Here is a 21,230-nt window from a genome sequence, read left to right as displayed (position 1 = left end):
AGACGAAGAACTAACCGATTATGAAAACTAGTTTAAGTTGTGTAGTACTCTCATTTTGTCAATGAGTTTAACAGTAAAAATGTGTATAAAAAAATATAACCATTTGAACAATGAATTGTATCAACATAATAATAACAATAATAATAATAATTATTATTATTATTATTATTATTATTATTATTGTTGTAATATAAGATTAAAAGTATGAAATTTGGCTTCATATCATTAGCAATATTATTAGACATAAACTGAAATGAGCTGAACTTAACTTATTAGATCTGAACTGAACTGAACTGAAATTATTCTGATTAGAACAGGCCCTTACTCCATCATTGATAATCATCTAAGCCACCACTTATTACACCAGTTTTGGGCTCCCCATATCTCTCTTGCTTTTATGTTTGTTCATGGAATAATCATGCATGTCAACCACATCTCCAATTATTTCCAACAATAATCATCTCTTTTGACCCTGCATGCCACCAATAATCTACAGTATATCTTTGCAATCATAGTTGGGTTCGAGTATTTTCATCTTATTTTCATTTATTTAAATAATTTCAAATTAAAAAAAAAATGTTTTGATAATTTCAATAAGAATAATTAGCATAAATATGATGATTAATATATATATAAGAAAGTAAGTTCATGTAAATTAAGCTAACAAAAAAAAAAAAAGAGGGGTGTTTACCCAAATAAAATTCTCAACAAATTTTAAGTTACAAGAATAAAACTCAGGCGAATAGAACATACCCTATAACCTATACTCCATTTTAGTTAGGACTCCGTGTTTGATAGATCTTATGTATTCAATAGATCTTATGTTAGTTCATGGCTTCATGCAGTACCATTATTTGTACAACTATATGGACTTGTATACTTAAGTAGTTGCCACCCACATCCATCTTCCCACTTGTTTTTATTGAGTTAAGCATATAAAAAGGACCTTAACTTTTACTTTTTTCACCGTTAAGGACCTCTTATTTTTATTTTCACCGTTAAAGACCTATTGACACTTTACCGATGAAACTTAACCACACTAGTTAAATTAATGGGTCCCTTTTAGTTAAACTTTAATACTTTATTATTATAAAATTTATATAAATGGCAATTGACTTAATTTTTTTTTTTTTGGAGAAAACAAAATTTAATTATACTTACCCCCAAAATGCAAGCTAAGACTGACGCAACTTATCTTCCTCCAAAATTTAATCATATTGGTATTGAGAACAACTGCAAGACTGGTTTAATCTTCAATTAACATAAGTTAGGTACATATCAAATTCCTTAACTTTTTTTTATTATTATTTTTTTATTTTGACATAAAACTTTAAATTAATTGATGTGGTTGATCAATCTTAAGCAACTTAATCTTCTCATAGCAACTTCTTCTTATTCACATTTCATCGATCTTCCTTTTTTTTTTTTTTTTTTTTTTTTTTTATCCCTTTTAGGAAATCAGGGGTGCATAGTTAGGAAGGTCGAACAAGATGATTATAATTTTGGCTAATTTTGTTGATGATTCTTTGCAAAAGCAGGGTAAGAATTTTTTGGGAAATAAAAAGTGAAAACAATTATGTAATTTTGTTAACAGTTACGGAGTATTTTTACACTGAATATGGTTTTTGTTAATGTAGTTTAAATTATGATAATTTAGTGAACTCAAGTAACATATGATTCTTCCGAAAAAAAAAAATGTAACTTATGGTTGACAGTCAACCTTTGGTTAATGTGAGTTAAGTCCCCGAAATGCTAACCTTAGGTCCTTAAAGGTGAAAACAAAAATATGAGGTCCTTAAGGGTGAAAAACTCAAAAGTTCAAGTCTTTCATGTATGCTTAACTCTGTTTTTATTTGCCAAATTAAAAAATACTTGACAAACTCTCTCATAAATTGAAGGATTAATTAATTAACAATATTAATGCAACTTTTATATTAATAGTATGCCCATTATGTTAGTAGCTGTGAAGTATAAATTCTAAGTTGCTGTTAAACAAAATGCACCAAATTTTGTACACTATTTCAACTAACCTAATGTTTCCCCCTCATAATTAATTTTTCTCAATAATATGAAATTTAATTTTAACCACTATAATTGCATTATCCAACGACACCAAAAATGATGACATGAAAATGAAATAAGCAACCCAAAAAAATTCAATATTGAAGTATCAACCCAATTGGCCACGTGGAGAAAAGATGACCATTATAACCTCTTTAACCATGGTTAGTAAAATTGGTGTTAGGTAAGTTGACTGGTTATTTCTCTTAAGACTTGTAAAGGGTGTTTGTTTGTGGTGGGGGGTTGGTGAGCGTTGGCGCCCTATTTTTTTTTCTTTTCTCTCTTTCCACCTCCTTCCTCTTCACCTTCTTTACATCACAAATTAATCTACCCCACAAATTAACCCATGCCATCAATTTTTGTTTTTTGGTTATATCCACGTAAACTCGTATACAATGTGTGTATGTGAAATCGCTCTAGTTAATCATTTTATTTACCTAAAAATTCAAGATTTGCAATCGCTATTTTTGTTTTACTAATCAACATTTATGAATCCACAATCATTTACTTCGTATTTGTTAATTAGCAAGTATGATTGTACTATATAGAGTTATGTATTGGCAATCATATATTATAACAATGATCACAAAGTTTTATATGTGGTTAGTCATTTCGTGTGCCCGGGGTTATTTGATCATGGGTTATTCGGTTAATTAGGGGTCACTCGGTTAGGAGTTACTTGGTCACATGTTATTTGAAGGGTTACTCGATCGGTCAATGGTTAGTTGATTAATCAGGGGTTACCTCGTCGATGTATTGGTGTAAGTCAGTCAACCACACAAAAATTATGCTAAACAATGATATGATTAAAAATATTAGAAAAGTAAACATCTTGTTCATATATAAAAATCACCACACAATTCCTAATTTTTCATGCCAATCATTTAAGGACATAGACTTAGATTTTTCTTGTGGATTGACGTATAATATATACTTCTCAGTCCATAGTAAGATTAGTCGCTTCAAATTACAAAAAATTGATTTCAAGTATCGATTTGTAATCCATTCTTGTCGACGTACTAAGTAACGAGTTTAGTTACTTCAAGTTACAAAAAAATCCGATTCCAAGTACTAAATTTTATTACATTCTAGATACAGAATATCACTTCATTTAGCAAATACACCATACGGAGTACTCTATAATACATGTACATACACTCGTTATATATAAGACCGACCTCGATCAATTATTATTATTATAATATTAAAATAAAACCCCCCCCCCAAAAAAAAAAAAACTCTTACATTATTAATACCCCTTCCCAACTTCCATCTCCCTTTCTCTAACTCTCTCTTCTTCCTCAGGAGTCTCTCCTACCCCCACCTCACTTCCAACCACAAAACCAGAGGAGAGAGAAAACTCATTTCTGTGAGAGACTCCATTTTACTTTCTTCTATAATTATTTCTTCCCACCATTTTTCTTCCATTTTTAATTTCTGGGTTTTAATCCAATCATCCAATTTCTTCAAAATCCCAATTCTTTCCTCAATAAATCAACCAAATTTGATCTGGGGTTTTTCCTTTTACTCAATCAAATGGATTCCAACCCAATCAAGGTTTCACCTTTAGATCTAATGAGTGCTATTTTTAAGGGTAATTTCGAGCAGCTAAACGCGTCTTTTGAAGACTCTTCTGCTGCTGCGATCATCGTTGAAAATCGTGAAGTTGTCATGTTTGTTACAACCTCCATTGCTGTACTCATTGGTGTTGCTTTCTTGCTCATCTGGAAGAAATCCAACGGTGGTAAATCTTCCAAAGTTGTGTCGGAACTTCCTAAGCCGTTGATTCTTAAGGAGGAAGATGATGTTGATGTTGATGATGGCAAGAAGAAGGTTACCGTCTTCTTTGGTACTCAAACTGGAACAGCCGAGGGATTTGCCAAGGTTTATATTCTAATCCAGGCTTGATAAATTAATTACACCGATTGACGCGTGATTGATCATATTAAACTAATACGGAGTACAAATACCATTTTCAAAAATTTTAATGTTTATATATACTCGTATATTAAAATTAAATGGTGTTTTTTCTATTGGTACCTGAAAAATTGGATTGTTTTAATTGTACTGTATATGATTTGTTTAGAAATATGTGAATCTTATTTTATTTTATTTTTGTTTCATTTTAAATTTGTTTGATTGGTTAATAATTTTGCTGTGTTTTTACTTTTTTGTGGTTGGTAGGCGTTAGTAGAGGAAGCCAAAGCAAGATATGAGAAAGCGACTTTTAAAATTGTTGATTTGGTAAGTTTGACCTTTTCCCCCTTTTTCTCAATTTGTTTTATTTTGTTACTTTCATTTTAATTTTTGTAACTTTTGCATTTTGATTTTTCAATTTTGAATACTATGCAATCGAGGGAAAGTGTTATAATTTGGGATTTTGGAATATGATTTGAATCTTTGAATAATGAATAGGATGATTATGCTGCTGATGATGAAGAATATGAAAGAAAATTAAAGAAGGAATCTTTAGCTTTCTTCTTTTTGGCAACGTATGTACTTTCTTCTTCTTTTCCTTGATTTCCCTTTTTCAATTGATGATTGTATGTGAAGTAAATGATGAATGAAATGCTTGATTCAGGTACGGAGACGGCGAGCCAACAGACAATGCAGCAAGGTTTTATAAGTGGTTCTTAGAGGTATAAAATTTTGAGTACAAGTTAGTCGAATTCTGTTTATGTCATTGTCCTTTAAAGATTGCGGTGCATGTATGGATTCCAGTTATCTTAGATGGTAAAGTCTCGGGGGTGAATACTAAGACGTGGGTTGAACTATGTCTAATTCATTGTCCTTTGTAGCTTTGTATACATTTTTAAAATGATGATGATTATGTTAGTATGTTGTGTGGGGCATGTTATTATGTTATGAAAATTTCGCTTTTGATTTGATCTTCATGTTTCTTTACTTGTACGATTTTGAATGTTGACCTTAATTAATTAGTGTTTGATTAATAAATCGTCAGCAAATCAATAATAGGAAATTCACATGTTTTAATATAAGTTATGTTGTTGTCATTGAAAGATTCTTTGGATCCTAAAAATGCGTAGAAAGTCTATATTACTTATTTATTGAAGGTGGATGTTCTGTCTTCTGTGTTATAGGGCAAGGACAGGGGTGAGTGGCTTCAAAACCTCCAGTACGGAGTGTTTGGGCTTGGAAATAGACAGTATGAGCATTTCAACAAGGTATATACTTCTTTCACCTAAAATTTCATCTTTCCCCCCTTGTATTGCTTCTTCGAAAAATGGCACATTTACATCCATGTTTAGTTGTAACATCTTCCAAACCCCTCATAGCTAATACTATAACATTTTTTGAACATAGTGAATCTTGTCTGGAAAAACTTTTATTTTTATTTTATTTTTATTGTTGGTGTTAATGTTATTATTTTTTTAATGATCAACAGGTTGGTAAGGAGATCGACGAGCTTCTCGCTGAGCAAGGTAGCTTTTACTTATTTTAGTTGTTCTAATAGTCCAATATCTGTGTCAACCTGATTGTTGAGCTGTCAGTGACAGTTTACATGTAATTGCTAATTGTTTAAATGTTTCTTGTTAGGCTTAAAAATTTGTAAGTAGTTTCTTGTTGGGAACTTGTTGGAATGTCCAAGAGAATTTCTTTTAGTTGCTCCAGTTCTTTGCTGTTAGGCAATTGACTTGCTTCTTTCTCATTCTAACGGTATTTGTGGACTTGGATCATTCATAATTACGTAATGCAGTAAATGGAACTATAAAATTTGGAGCCTTTCAAAAAAAAAAAGTTATGCTTCTTGAAGATACTTTCTTGAGGAATTAATATAGTATTTGTGTTTTGCATAGATATCTCTTTGAAACCATTGATGATCAGACATTCAAACCTATTAGATGGGAATCATGGGGCGCTTTTATTCAGACAGGTTGAATTGTCTGACTAATATGATATACTTCTTGGACACTTAGTAATTTGATGTGAGGATTATTTGGCAAGATTCTTTATTTTTATGTACATGTTGAACTGAATGTGTGGGTGCTTTTTTGAATGGAAGTTGCAACTTGCAAGTATCATAGATAAAGTCACAATAAGTGCGGTGGTTGAGAGTCGTACAAAAAATTTGGAAGTTAATAAAAGTACCGGTTTGACCTTTTTAGGGGGGGGGGGGGTGATGGGTATTGCAGTGATTGCAGTCAGTTGAGTAACATTCATAAAGGTCTTACACTTGCAAGAGATGACCTTTTATGTCAATTGCAGGTGGAAATCGCCTTGTTCCAGTTGGTCTTGGTGATGATGACCAGTGCATTGAAGATGATTTTTCAGCCTGGTATTGTCTGGAACTTTTCTTCTTAATAATGAACTTGTAATTTGGTGAAAATATACTGAAGTCTGTCAATTTCAGGAAGGAATTAGTCTGGCCAGAATTAGACCGGTTGCTTCGGGATGAGGATGATGTAGCTGTTTCTACTCCTTATACTGCTACCATTCCAGAATACCGTGTAGTTTATCATGAGGCTTCTAATGCAGCTCAGCAAGACAAGAGCTGGGCTAATGCTAATGGTCACGCTGTCTTTGACGCTCAACATCCCTGCAGGTATAGTAAAGAGATTGATTTAATGGATGAAGACCTTTAAATTTCGTATCTTGTTCTTCTATCTGATTTGGCTACTATATTGGTGAAGATCAAATGTTGCCGTGAGAAGGGAGCTACACACTCCTGCTTCAGATCGTTCTTGCACCCATTTGGAATTTGACATTGCTGGAACAGGACTAAAGTAAGTTTTACATCCTAGATCCATGGCTCATACATCAATTATGCTTTTTTCCTGCCTTCTTTGTTCCATTGGTACATGTGCTCTTTATTTGACTCCTTGGTACCAAACTAGTTCTCCTCCTGATCTTCTTCTCTGATTTTAATTTGCATTTATTTTCTTTCCAGATATGAGACAGGGGATCATGTTGGTGTCTATTGTGAAAATCTTGTTGAGACTGTGGAGGAAGCTGAAAGATTACTTGGTGTGAAACCTGATACTTTCTTCTCTATCCATACCGATAATGAAGATGGCACTCCTGTTGCTGGATCCTCACTACCACCGCCTTTCCCGCCTTGTACTGTAAGAGCGGCTCTCACTAGATATGCAGATCTTTTAAGCTCCCCTAAAAAGGTTTGTCATATCTTATCAGCTTGCCTGACCTTCATCTTTTGTATGCTGTGAATTGTTCGTCATTCTGACACGTTTTTTTTCAGTCTGCTTTGCTAGCGCTAGCAGCTCATGCTTCTGATGCCAATGAAGCCGAACGACTGAGATATCTTGCATCTCCTGCTGGAAAGGTGAAAAGGCTTTTTATGTCATTTGATTATTATTACGCCTATAGCCTTTTACTTGTCTGTTAAATAACTAGAGTTATATTCTCCAGGATGAATATGCCCAGTGGGTAGTTGCGAGTCAGAGGAGTCTCCTTGAGGTCATGTATGAGTTCCCTTCAGCAAAACCATCACTTGGAGTTTTCTTTGCTGCAGTGGCTCCACGTTTGCAGCCAAGATTCTACTCAATCTCATCTTCCCCACGGTAATATATTCTTCCACTTTCTTGTCGAACATGCTATTGAAATTTAAATTTTCTATCTTTCTTGGTGACTATTGACATTTAAAGGGACTATATCTGTCATTATTTAACTATTTATTTAAGCTTGATTTTAGTATAATATTTGTTTGAAAGACTGCCAATATTGAGCGCTTCTATCTTCTAGTTGGCCATATGTTTGCTCCAAGTGCATTTAGGCCCCGTTCTCTTCACCTTATTTTTGCTGAACTGAAATTATTTTTTCTGAAACAAAATTATATTTGCTGAACTTAAATTATTTTTACTGAACTTAAATTAATTTTACTGAACTGAAATTATTTTTGCTGAATTGAAATTATTTTTTCTGATTTTCTATTATAATTCTTCTTTAAGAAAACTGAATTCTATTGAACTGAAATTATTTTTACTCAACTGAAATTATTTTTACTTGATATTAATTTTTTAAGGTGAAGAGAACAGGGCCTTAGAGGCAATCTAGATTGGTTTGATAGTTACAAATTTGCTTATTTTTTGAAGTAATTGGCTCTGAGATGATGGTGTGGTGTACTAACCATTACACATTTGGCTGTCGTGTGTGCAGAGTGGCCCCATCAAGAATTCATGTTACGTGTGCATTAGTTCTTGATAAAATGCCCACTGGAAGGATTCATAAAGGAGTGTGCTCAACTTGGATGAAGGTTTGTTATAGTAGTAATTTCTTGATTCTATTATCAAATTTCTTGTTAGTGCAGTCGTTATAATAGTCTTTTGCCTTTGATTCTGGAGCCTACTTTTTGATTTGGAGAAGGGGTAGGGGGAATACCTATCTATTGCGCGACCAGTTGAGGGTTTGTTGGTTGGTTATAGACTACTAGTTAAGTTCAAAATTCAATGGCGAGATTATGACAATGTCTTCGACTTTCTTGTGTAAAAGTAAACTTATTTACATAATTTTTTGGGCAATAGTTAAATGATTTATCCATCTTATTCCTTTATTGCCTACTTGAAACATGTTCTATTTATGGGATAAAGCTGAATGAAATGTGAAGTGTATTGTTTTTGCATATGAGTAAGCCCTTCTTTCTAACCATGTATGTCTTGTCAGAATTCGTTGTCTCAAGAGGAGACCCATAATTCTAGTTGGGCACCTATTTTCGTGAGGCAGTCCAATTTCAGACTCCCAGCAGATGCATCTGTCCCAATTATAATGATTGGTCCTGGAACTGGTCTAGCACCTTTCAGGGGCTTCTTGCAGGTTCAATTGACTAACCAGTATTTCTCTTTATCAAGCGTCCTTTTCATCTAATATTTCAATACTCATATCCTCTATGTTTCTCAACTTCAGGAAAGGTCTGTTCTGAAAGAAGACGGTGTGGAGCTTGGGCAAGCATTATTGTTTTTCGGCTGCAGAAACCGTAAAGTGGTGAGACATACTTGAGTTTCCTACCCCATTTTACAATATTGCATCTTTTATTTAATGTGTATTGATGGATAAATTTTTTTTTGGTGAAGGATTATATTTACGAAGATGAGCTCCAGAACTTTGTTGATTGTGGCGCACTTTCAGAGCTAATAGTTGCTTTCTCACGAGAGGGCCCCACGAAAGAATATGTACAGCACAAAATGATGGAAAGGGTATGCCTACATCTTCATCATTGTGAACATTTGGTTGGATACTTGGATAATCAACAAGACGTAAAGACATAATAAATTTTAATTCTTCTTTTTATTGCCAATTTTAGGCTTCAGATGTGTGGAACATAATATCCCAAGGAGGTTACATTTATGTATGTGGTGATGCCAAAGGCATGGCACGCGATGTCCACCGCACCCTTCACACAATCTTACAGGAGCAGGTATGTCCACATGCAAAAATACTTTAAGGCTAGGATCACTTGCATATATATACGAACAATGATATGTAATTAATACAATTCATTAACAACACTAGTTGCTTTCTAGTCCCCCCTTTCTCACGTCCTTGATAATTTCTATGGTTTGAATGGTTCACCGTAACCTCCAGCCTTTGATTAATCTTGGTTTTAAGAAATTTTGTCAAAAACATCTTTTCAAGCACTTCCTTTTTCCTCCCCCGAAAAGTACTTTTTTACAATGAATTATTGTAGCTAACCACCTTTTGCAATAGTTTTTTTCAAATTAACTCTGCTAGCCTCCTTAAATGACCATTCTGCTATTTAAGGCATTTTCAAGTAAATGTCAATTTGAAGGTACCAAACCAAAGGAAGAATATTGCAAAGAAACTATAATAAAGTCTTGTAGTTGTGAAAGTGGTTGTTTTTATTAATAATGGCTTTTCAGGTAGCCGTCAATGCATGGCGGTAATGATAATGACATAGTGTGTGCTGTATTAAATAATAGCAGTTCAATGTGCGTGGAAATGCATCTTCACTTTCAAATACAGTGTGTTATTCTTCATAATTTTCCGTTACCACTTGTTACCGGTTTTTGTTGTGGTAATAAGTGAATGGATATGAAGAAAAACATATTTGGAGATGAATTTACAGCGGACTTGGGCATAAAATTTTCCTTGCAAACATACTTGCAAGCTTATTCCCATTTCCTTCATTTGTTACCGTCCATTAGCAGATTGTTTATTTCACCGATATACTTGGTACATAGTACGTACTTGTGAGTTGTGAAATGTTGCGAGGATATTTATTGGTTGGTTGATTAATTGGTTTGTAGGGCGGTATGGATAGTACCAAAGCAGAAGCCATGGTGAAGAATTTGCAGACGACTAATAGATACTTGCGTGATGTTTGGTAATGACGCGGCTTATTAACATTCAGAAACAGCAGTCGAATGACGCAAAACTTATCAAAGGAAAGAATGGAAGGAGTATACATTTGTTACGATTACCATCCTTGAAATTGATAAGGATGCGTAATCGTAGCTTAATTAATTATTTGTGTAATTCATTTTTCTGTAAGATGATCCTTTTTTTTGTTTTCTCTCTCTTTTTTCTTTTTCTTTTTTTTTTTTTTTTTCTTTTTTTGTTTTTTCGGGCAGGGTAGGTATTATTATATTTTGTAACATAATAAGTTGATATTATAAGTATAGTCAGGAATTGAAGGAAATTGTAATTTAACAGTAATTTTGTGAGACAGAAAGCTGTAATATGTATGAAAATGGACCTTCTTTATTATACATTTACATTAGTTACATAACATTGATTCAAATGGTGCAATCTGAGAGGGGTAACAAGGTATCAGAATTTTCACAGTGCACTTTTGTTTGTCGAATTAAAGTTTGGCAAGATTTGATTTGCACCTCAGTTTTCAGTCTTAACACCAAGCTTTTTGTAAGGAAAAATTCACCAAACTGAAATCAGTGATTGAGACATAGGATGAAGTACTTCCAAATTCCAATTGTAGAGAAGTGTGATAGTTTGGGCTGTAAGTAGTCCTAGGGTGGTATGATCTTCGCCGATAGATGGGTTAAGGGTGGGCGACGGGCAGACCTGGTTTGGTTTGCAACTTTGCATCCATTGAATGTGAATGATCCATACGACCATACCCAATTACCCAACTCGAAAAACCTAACTTGAGACACCTACTTTACCTGAAATCGCCATTTCTCCTTGACCCATACTCAAAAACCCAATAATCAAAATAAGCATATTGAATTATTGCCTATAGAACCGAAGATGAGTCAATCCCAACCTGAAATTTCCCAAATGAATCTGATCCGAGAATGACTTGAACCAAACTAACTCAACTTAAACCCGATCTAAATGACCCGTTTGTTATCTCCAAATGTGGATGGTGTGAAAATGGTGTGCATGTGTATGGATGTGTAGTGAAAGAATAGAAGAGTTTGGCTTAGTTTGCAATTATTCTTGGTCGTTCTTACCAAGTACTCCCTTCGGTTTTTTTTTTTTTTTTTTTTTTTTTAATTTGCATCACTTTGGATTGCACAAAGTTTTAGGAGAGTAATATAATATTGTGAGCGGGTAAATAAATTATTATAGTAAAAGTAAGACGGGGACCATGAAATAGAAAGTGTGTGAGAGTGAATAAATATTTTTATTATTTTAGGGGGTACCATAAAAGAGAGAGAAATGATAAAATAAGTTGAGTGGGGTTTAAAGTAAGAGAGAGAAATGATAAAATATAATATAAAGTTACCAAATATAGAAGTGATGCATTTAAAAAAAAACACCCAAAAAGAAAAGTGATGCAAATAAAAAAAACGGAGGGAGTAATACTTTGTTTGGTAACAATATATCATAACCTTTCGGCTGTAGGATCAATCTCCACTAATGATACTTTAGGGTTGGGTCTCTTTACCCTCCCCCATCCTCCTGACAAAGGATCTTTACCCCCCAACTTAAGTCAAGTTGAACAAGGCTAGGTTTTACATTAATACCTATTTACCTATTTGAAAAAAAAAAAAAAACAAACAAAAAACTTCGTATTAATTTATCAGCTCGTCTTGTGTTTGGCTAGCCACATCATGTGGCCAGTTGTAAAAAAAAAAATAAAAATAAAAATAAAAAAAATAAAAAAAGTAACCCCTATAGCACTTACCGAATAACTCATATATCACTGACAAAGTAACTCCTATATTGTAACACAGACTGAGTAATTCGTATAACACTGACCAAGTAACAAGTCACTGACGAGTAAGTGAGTAACCCTTATAACACTGACCATGTAACCCCTATAACACTAACAAAATAACCTCTATTATGACACATTGTCTAACCAGCCACATATAAAAATTTGTGTTAATTTATTAATTGAAAATAAAGTAGTCATATGCTGAAGAGTACATGCCCACTATATGACCATGAATTTTAATACGATCAGACAGCAAATCGAAGAGCAATTGTCACGATGACCATGCTTTTACTAATTGATCTGACTATATTGAAGAGTACTTGCCACTATGACCATGATCTTATATTTGACCCACATCAATTGCTATCTTTACTTATTCAAAGAGTGATTGATGAATGCTGGATTTTTGTATTGTAATAATCATATTTTCTTTGAATATTTACATTTAATTTGCACCTTGTCTTGGAATTCTTGTTTATGTCTATGCTTCTAACTCCGTACCTTCAAAGGCATTATTCGTCAACCTAAAATTTATTAGTTTGATTTGTATGAGAAAATTACTAGATATTCTACACAATTGATCATGCATGTTTTTTTTTTTTTTTTTTTTTTTTTTAATTCCTTTTTCTTCTTTTTTTAATAATTTGGGAGGTTACAGATAGAGTACATAAACCAATCTTGGGATTCAACCACCAACTAAAATTTTTGGTTAAATTGGTCCTTTAACATGGTATTAAAGCTAACATGGTTAAAATCTCATCCACCCTCAAGTGGAATATTTCACGCAGGGTATGTAAATGACCTATGTTGCATCCACATTTCAAGCCTAAAGGGCTCTTATGTAAAGGGGCGTGATAGTGTATATAAATCAATCTTGAACTTCAACCAACAGGTTAAACTTTTAGTTAAGTTGATATATTAACAATTACAATCACAAATAGTAAATGAAGTGATTGAGTGTTTTTATTAAGAAATTTCAACTTAATAATGTTCTCAATACGGATCGGAGTAATATTTCATCTACTTCGATTGTAGCTCTTATTAAGGAGACTTTTATTTAATCAAATAGGTATATAACCAGTACCTGTTGATTTTGATTTTATTGTAGATGTTGTATGACTTTTAACAAATGAATTGATTTTTTAACTAAAAATATTTACTTTTGATATTTTAACTAGAATATGGATTCAAACAATGCCCCGAGTTATTACATGGAAAATAGTTGAGATTTGACATGTGAAAACATGGTTAGGCATTTTTATTTTGATATACATTTATGAAAGATTTTATTATTAAACTTGAGGTCTTAAAAAGTGTTTTTTTTTTTTTTTAAAAAAAAAAAAAAAAAAAAAAAAAAAAAAAAAAAAAACCTAACTTGAGGTCTTAAATTAGGTTCCTCCACTAATCATGGTTATATTTTTAGGTGTATGTATGTGGTAATGTAAATGATGACATACTACCTCCATTAACTTTTAGTTATAACAAAGGGGTATTTTTTTTGTGAAATATAAAATATTTCTTTGTTGCAACTAAAAATTAACAGAAATAAGATAATATATTTTGAATAAGAGATAATGCAATGTAATAGAAACAAATTTTGATAGTAGTATATTTATTAAGAATGTATGTAAAGGTGGGTACCCAAAATTCGAATAGTAACAAGTTTGGATAAATTGACTTTGAGTTGAAATAAAATTGAATCTAGCTAGCCATGACTAAAATTGATTCCAATCTCTTTGTTTCAAAATAACTGAATATGGCGTTACATGACTAAAATTGATTCTAATCTCTTTGTGAATAATATTTTAGCTAAAATACATTTTTGTATAATATTAATTTTTTAAACGATTAAAATTTTACATTTACGAGTGTCATAGTCAAACTAATGCACTTACTTTAATAGCTTGATACAAAAGGCACAATAAATTAGTTTACAATGATCCTATTGTGGCCTACCCATAACCAAACTCAATATTGAACCCAATTACGTTCCATAGTCCGATCAAATAAATAAAACCATAATCAAATCCAATCTTAACACCTTCAAGACTCAAGAGCACAATCCATATGTCACCTCGCTCTGATACCATGTTAAATTTCGAAACAATATGAAATGGGCCTGGGAAACCCGAACAAGGAAGAGGAGAGTTAGGTCCACAAACAAAGCTTGGAGCTTCCATACTAAAACCAATTGGCAATAGTAGGAGTTACTCCTCTACCTTATAAAGTGAAATCACCTCTCCTCTTTCTCCAATGTGGGACACTCACAAGTGATACACATTGGGTTCCAACACTCCCCCTCACTTGTGAGTGTCCTTAGAATTAGAGCACACCAGAAGGTACAATATAAATCCTCTTTGGGAATGAACATCCAATAGAGGCCCCTTAACCAGTGGCTTGACAAATACCCAGTTATAAACGGCCCAACAAACCTGGGCTCTGATATCATGTTAGTGGACCAACTCAACCAAAAGCTTAAGCTGATGGTTGAGGCCCAGGAATATGTTTTATACTCTATCACGTACATAAATAATTTATGAAAAACAGGAGAAAAAGAAAATGAACATTAATAATTTATGTAAAACATGAGAAAAAGAAAACTTACAATGTTAGGCTGGAAGTCTAGAACAGAAGTAATGCCACGATAATACTGATCTCTTTGAAATGCACTAATACAGATCTTAAGATTATTTTTGTGTCCTTAAATCTAATGCAACTTCCATAATATCCAAACAAAATTAAAAATAAATTTATACTTTGGGATCAACTAAAAGAAAAGCATCTTCTTTAATTCAGTGTCATGTTTAATTGTTTGTAATTAATAAAATTAAATTTGAGTCAAAATTGTAAGCGAACCATTCGCCGACGGTAACGCTCAAAGGTTTTCTCTTACGTCCATGCAGTTTCAATTTACAAGAATTATTTTACCAATTTTATTTAATTTCATGCAATTTTCTCTTATATTTATATGGTCCAACCTAAATTGCTTAGCCTTCACGTTATTTTAATTATAATTATATGATCCCCATAAAAATAATATGTATAAAAATTAGATGAGATCCTGTATTTCTTCATGTATTGTTATCAACATAAAAAAAGAATTATATGATATTGTTCATGTTAGTGAACAAAGATCCAAATATAATGTAATAGTACCATATAATATAAGAGAATTATATATGAATATATAATATGATTTAACCAACTTTTGGGTTTCGCAAGCAAACATGCCTCTTCCGCATGGGGGCCTTATCTTTGCAAGTAGTTCAAACACAAACACTAGACAGCCAGACAAGGAATTTTAAGTCACTATGTGAAACACAAGCAACTACTTGTTCATTATCTAATTTTTTATTCTTTGGTTTCAAATAATTTACTATTATTAATTTCTTATAATAATTAAACTGAACCCTTAATCTAGTGTATATGTTTGGGATGATACCGCTCACAATATTGTCGATGCATCTCTTAATGTTCAAATGACTTGTTTTAACTTATTTCAAATTAATTCATATCGACTAGTTATTTTTATTATTAACAAGTTTCAATTCACAACAGAACAACCAAAATGGTTTCATAAATTCTAAATAAGTCAAATGTGGTTAATTAAGCATAATTAGAATCCCGAGTTGAAGTGGAAGAGCTAGGGTTTCTCCTCTATTCGATCTATAGATCGTGAGACCAATTCTAGTTATATATAATCCATAAGGAAAAGAATAGTGCAAAAATTTCACTTGGCTTATCAAGTAATTTAGTTCAAGATTACAACAGGTTTAAATCTCAGCTCCGATCAATATATAATAAAACCTTTTCATTATCGAGAACCAAAGTTATTATTTATGATTACCCCTTGTTTCCTTGTTGGCTTTCTTAGGAAAATTACAAAGTATCATATATAGATCGAAGATTATGTAGAGCCACGTAATTGATAAAATAATATCAATAAACCTAATTATTCATACTTCGTGTGTATATATATATTTCCAAATTGGATCACTTGGACTACATACAATACTTGATGTCACATGCATGACTGATCCAATTCAATGGCGACACAATCTATCTATCAAGAATCGGTCCAACCAAAAGTTAATATGAATATATATTCAATTGATTTATTGTATTGTCTTACAAAATTAATTGAAAATAGACCCATATAATCAACCTGCACAGAATGATTTATGACCATATACCTGGCTTGATTTTGACCTAAACTAAATTAAGCTCAATTCGAATGACTTGTTAGCCACCTCTTGATACATGCATGCATTTATATTTATATCATTTAGTATTAATAGCGGGAGGGTTTAAGTTTACTATCATACTACAATTGTATAAAAAATAAAAACATTGCTTCTTAGGTGTTGATGTTTTGGAAGCGCTACAAAAGCATCCAATTCTGAACTTACGGCATCCCAAGCAAATTCAATTCAACTCACCATCTTGATCTTGAAATGAGGAAATAAAGGAACTTCCCCAAAAAATTATATAAATAATAAAATAAAAAAACAAACCCTCTAAATCAATTAATTAAGATATATATATAATTTCAGACATAAATGTACTCCTATCCAACCCTTTCTATTTAAACTCTCTATCATGTTATATAATTTCATTCATTCCAAACATACCACTAAAAGCTAGCTTGATCACTCACACTAACTACCTCCTCCACCGACTCTCTCTCTTTCTCTCTCTTCTTTCTCTCTCTTCAAAAACATTTTGAGAAGAAATATTTCAAGAATTATAATATATGTTTCTTATATAATTATTAGAAGCATATATTATAATTAGCATACATACATATATAATTATCATGTATAACAACATGAACAACAATAATATTATTGAGGTTCAAAGGCAAGAATCCTTAAAAAGAAGATGGCATGATAGTTTCTACACTAGACTTCTTAGTGCACCTACCGCCCCTACTAACCCTACTACATCTGTGGCGTCGTCCTCAACGACGTCACAACAATCATTATATATAAGTAAACCACCCCATCATCACCATCACTTCCTCCAATCAGGGAGGTTAGATGGTGGTGGTGGAGATCTAGTCCTAAACGTCGTGCCCTCTATCACAGTTGTGCTCGAGGGCCGTTCGATCTGCCACCGGATTAACCTACAAAACCATGGTAACTACCAAAGTTTAGCCAAGGCTCTTAGACAAATGTTTGTGGAAATAGCAAATATTCAACAAAATGATGATGAAAATAATAATGATAATGGACAACAGCAACAACAACAACAGCAACAACTTGATTTGTCTAATGCTGTTCCTGGTTATGTTATTGCTTACGAAGATATGGAGAATGATCTTCTTCTTGCTGGTGATCTTCAGTGGAAGTACGTCTTTTTTCTCTCTACTTTTTCTCTTCTACTTTTTTTTTTTTCTTCATTTAATTCATGATTATGTTTTAATTAATTAATTTATTTATTTTAATTTGAAACGGCTTTTTATTATTTTAAGGGTGTCTGCTTATTTATAAATGAAAAATTCGCGAAAAATAGAATAAAGTATTGTCGTTGTGTATGATATATTAAAGATCGGGAATTTTAAACACGATAATTAATCGAAAAACCATCATAATATTTGGGCAAAATAATACAAGAATTTTCGGTGTTGATAAACATTTTAATGAAGTTTATTGCCATATTTACTTTTTTTTTTTATAACTAAAATATAAATAAATTAAAGTAGTGTTTAAAAGAAATTAAGACATCTAATTTATCAATTTAAAATTACATCAAAATTTAATTCGAAAAAAATATTTACAAGCAACACTACGTAGTTCTAAGGTATAATTATAACATATCATGTGGGAAATTAAATAATATGCTTATCGCTTAATGCGATGATACTATGTTCAAGTATAATTTCTTCTGAATTTACTCCCTTTGATTTTAATTTAGTTTTCACTTTGTTAGTACGATTTACATAAATTACACTATCAATCTGACTATTTAATTAATAATATGGATGGAGAGGGTGATATTTAGTAAAATAAGAAAGATGCAAGAATCACAAGATTGGAGACAATACACTGAAGGACAACAACTTAAAAATAATAAGTGTCCTGGGACACTGATTTTCTGGAAATTACGTATATGTAGGTACATATAAGCATGCATGAATAATAGATTATTAATGTGTTTGTTTTTGGGTGTGCATAAATATTTAAGTAGTCTGTGTAAAATGTCAATACATATTTGGTCCCAAAACTTGTCCTATTTTATGAACTTAATTGTTTTAGAGCACCAAAAGTTAGTAGTACTTATTGTTGTGCACTATATGTTGTATTAATTCCCAAAATATATGTACGTGATTTCACATCCAACCTCCCCCTACCAAGCAACGAGTTATTTACTTGAGTTAGGTGTGTGTAACTGATGACACCAAAATTAATCACCTATTTAAGCCTATGGACCTCAAGGTATGTAGATTCGGACTTGTCATTTATGTTTTGCGTAATATGTATTATCTGTCTTTTAAGTAAGATGGTATACAAGTTGCGCAAGTAAAGTAATCTATTGACAAATAGGGTATAGATCCGACATACAAGAGTTCAGCTTGAATGTGTTAGACTATCTATTCGAACATGGTTTTGAAGAGTTTTATCTAGTACGAGTACTTTTTTTTAGAATAATATTATCACCAACATGCTAGTAATTTAGCACCATAAATTAGATGATATCGATTCAAACATCATCATCTTAACCTTTTTTAGGGCATGTCCAATAACTTAATGGAGCATGCACCCTTTTCATTTAGAATTTAGGTAGTCTTGTTTAAGAGAGAAAATTGGACTTTTAATTGTCATGCATGTGTGCCTCTTTCTAAGTGGAAAAGAGGGAGAAATGATTAAATAGTGTGACTTTGTGAGTTCATCTTGTTACGTGCTGTGGTATCCAACAATTACATAAGTAGGATAGTTTCTTTTAAATTTATGTTTTTCCTTTTTTTTTTAACTAAATTAATTCATTAATAAAACGTCATACAACATCTACAGATAAAATTGTAACAATTTGATTTATGTTTTTGCTTTGCGTTGAGTTATGAAAAAGTCATGCATTACAGAATGAAACATATTTTGACTATAGGTTTCGTCATGAATAACTAAAATGAGGGAAGAAATAATTGGCCATTTATTATATGACAATGTATGTCACATATGAAATTAATTATATGTTAGAAAAGTAGTACTCCACATACAAGTTAATAGATATATACCTCCTCCACTCTTCATTTATAGCACTTCTAGCAAAAAAAAAAAAAAAAAAAAAAAAAAAAAAAAAGAAGGTACAATTATAGATTTGAGAATATGTAGATTGTTTTATTTTATTTCATAAGAAGGATTGAGTAAGATGTTCCTCGTCTCTAATTAATGATAATTTCCTCCTTAAGATGGCTAGCTATCTAAGCTAGCTAGTATGTGCCTGTCGCTTGAGTATCAACTTGCATGCATTGTTTCTTTAATTTGAAGAATTGAAGGAGAGTTAAATTAATTAGGATGATTATTCTTTGATTGTCCTATAATAAAGCCTTTAATTAACTACCCTTTCTATAAAATTTCCTTCATCTTCCAAGCTACTCTTCACACTTTCCAAATCGTTCCATGGCTTTAAGCAGCAAGGTACGTACGAGTATAATATAATAATAATAATATACTAGCTAGTATACATATGCAATTTTAAGAGTCTTGTGGTTCATGTTCAATTGATACTACTATATAATTAATCCCCTCGTTTTCAAGTTTTACATGTAAGATGTGGACTCATATTACTTACATACTACAAGAAATTAAGAATATTTTCCATCATATTCACCATATTATAAATTGATTATAAAATCAAACCTTATTATATATATATCTCTACGCACATCTCATGTGCCCTAACGAGAATTTACGAGGTCATCACGAGAAATTGTATTTAATTTCTTCCTTTTCTTATAGGAGGAATATATTAGAGGAAATTAAACATTTATTTTTTTCATGAAAAATATATATACTACCTCTGATTTTTTTTAGTTGCAACTTTGAAAAATTTAATCTAACAAATATTACCCCAAAGTTGCAACTAATAAAAATCGGGGTGGTAGTATTTACTCGAATTGTAAGTTTGTAACATATGATTGTGAGCAGGGATTTTGTACGAGTGGCAAAAAGAATTAGGATACTGCCGGTGAAGTCAAGTTCAAGGAAGCAGAAGAGCACAAAACACTAGTCAGTTTATTTTCCTGTTTTTGAGGGAATAACGTACCAATTCTTTAGTTCAGTAACCCCTCTTCCCCCAACTTAGAAAAAAGAAAAAAAAAAAAAAAAAAACTTGTAATGCTAGCTTGATTTCTAAAATTTATCAAGATCATTTTATAATATATGTGCCTTCAATTAATTTAAACTTCTATACCCATAGCAAATTTGATAATGTCTCAGTTATCATTAGTACTATTCATTTACAGTAAACCCGATAATCAAGGGTAACGGATAAAATAATACGAAGTACCTCATCATATCTTTTTTTTTCTTTTTTTTGTTTATTGGAGAAGTAAAAGGTTAGTGGACCCTCATGTTGCATGGTCGAGTAAGAAATAAAGTAAAAGTAGGTACAACTAAAAAGACGGCGTGTAAGGGAAAGTAATAAACACAAAATAAGTAGCATTTTTTTTGAATTTTCAGACGGAAAATTGTGTATAAGGTTAGTAAATATTTAAATTAATTAAGGCTTAAAAATGTAGGTCCAATTATAACGCAAAAAAATTAAGAGAGAGTGTCAGGGGATGAGTGGATGACCCAAAAATCGACCCCAACCCTAACCCCATAGTCCCCATTCTCTTAAAATGTCTAAAGACTTACGTAGTATCTATCATTACAATTTACTAATTTCAAGTTCTCTTTGAGGAAGCAACTAAGGAAATTAAACACTCATATTTATATTGCGTCTCAATATAAAATTCCTCATTGATTTTGACATGAAAATTATGGACGTGTACTTGAATGATTATATTAATTGTACGTGATCGTAAATGTTATCGTTATTGTTTTGTTGG

The 21,230-nt window shown here is 32.0% G+C and overlaps 2 protein-coding genes across 2 annotated transcripts; both read left to right on the top strand.

Annotated features, from left to right (window-relative positions):
• The first annotated feature begins 3,305 nt into the window (after nucleotides 1-3,305).
• Nucleotides 3,306-10,765, top strand: LOC145579942 (NADPH--cytochrome P450 reductase-like). The gene is made up of 18 exons (XM_081637250.1): nucleotides 3,306-3,945; nucleotides 4,246-4,305; nucleotides 4,477-4,553; nucleotides 4,643-4,700; nucleotides 5,163-5,246; nucleotides 5,468-5,504; nucleotides 6,289-6,358; nucleotides 6,434-6,625; nucleotides 6,714-6,806; nucleotides 6,971-7,196; nucleotides 7,280-7,363; nucleotides 7,450-7,601; nucleotides 8,197-8,293; nucleotides 8,701-8,850; nucleotides 8,941-9,018; nucleotides 9,108-9,230; nucleotides 9,338-9,451; nucleotides 10,302-10,765. Exons 1-18 carry the CDS (start codon nucleotides 3,598-3,600, stop codon nucleotides 10,380-10,382), a joined length of 2,124 nt encoding a protein of 707 aa, XP_081493376.1. The 5' UTR covers nucleotides 3,306-3,597; the 3' UTR covers nucleotides 10,383-10,765.
• Nucleotides 10,766-16,807: 6,042 nt separating this feature from the next.
• On the top strand, nucleotides 16,808-20,489 carry LOC145578704 (auxin-responsive protein IAA33-like). Its single transcript, XM_081636004.1, has 2 exons — nucleotides 16,808-17,527; nucleotides 20,326-20,489. The coding sequence occupies exons 1-2, from the start codon at nucleotides 16,995-16,997 to the stop codon at nucleotides 20,405-20,407; spliced, it is 615 nt and encodes a 204-aa protein (XP_081492130.1). The 5' UTR covers nucleotides 16,808-16,994; the 3' UTR covers nucleotides 20,408-20,489.
• The last annotated feature ends 741 nt before the right edge of the window (nucleotides 20,490-21,230 follow it).

Source organism: Chenopodium album, chromosome 14 (genome assembly GCF_948465745.1).
Source record: "Chenopodium album chromosome 14, dcCheAlbu1.1, whole genome shotgun sequence".
Classification (NCBI taxonomy): Eukaryota; Viridiplantae; Streptophyta; class Magnoliopsida; order Caryophyllales; family Amaranthaceae; genus Chenopodium; species Chenopodium album.
The sequence above is the reverse complement of the archived record's forward strand: the minus strand, read 5'-3'. Positions and strand labels throughout refer to the sequence as shown.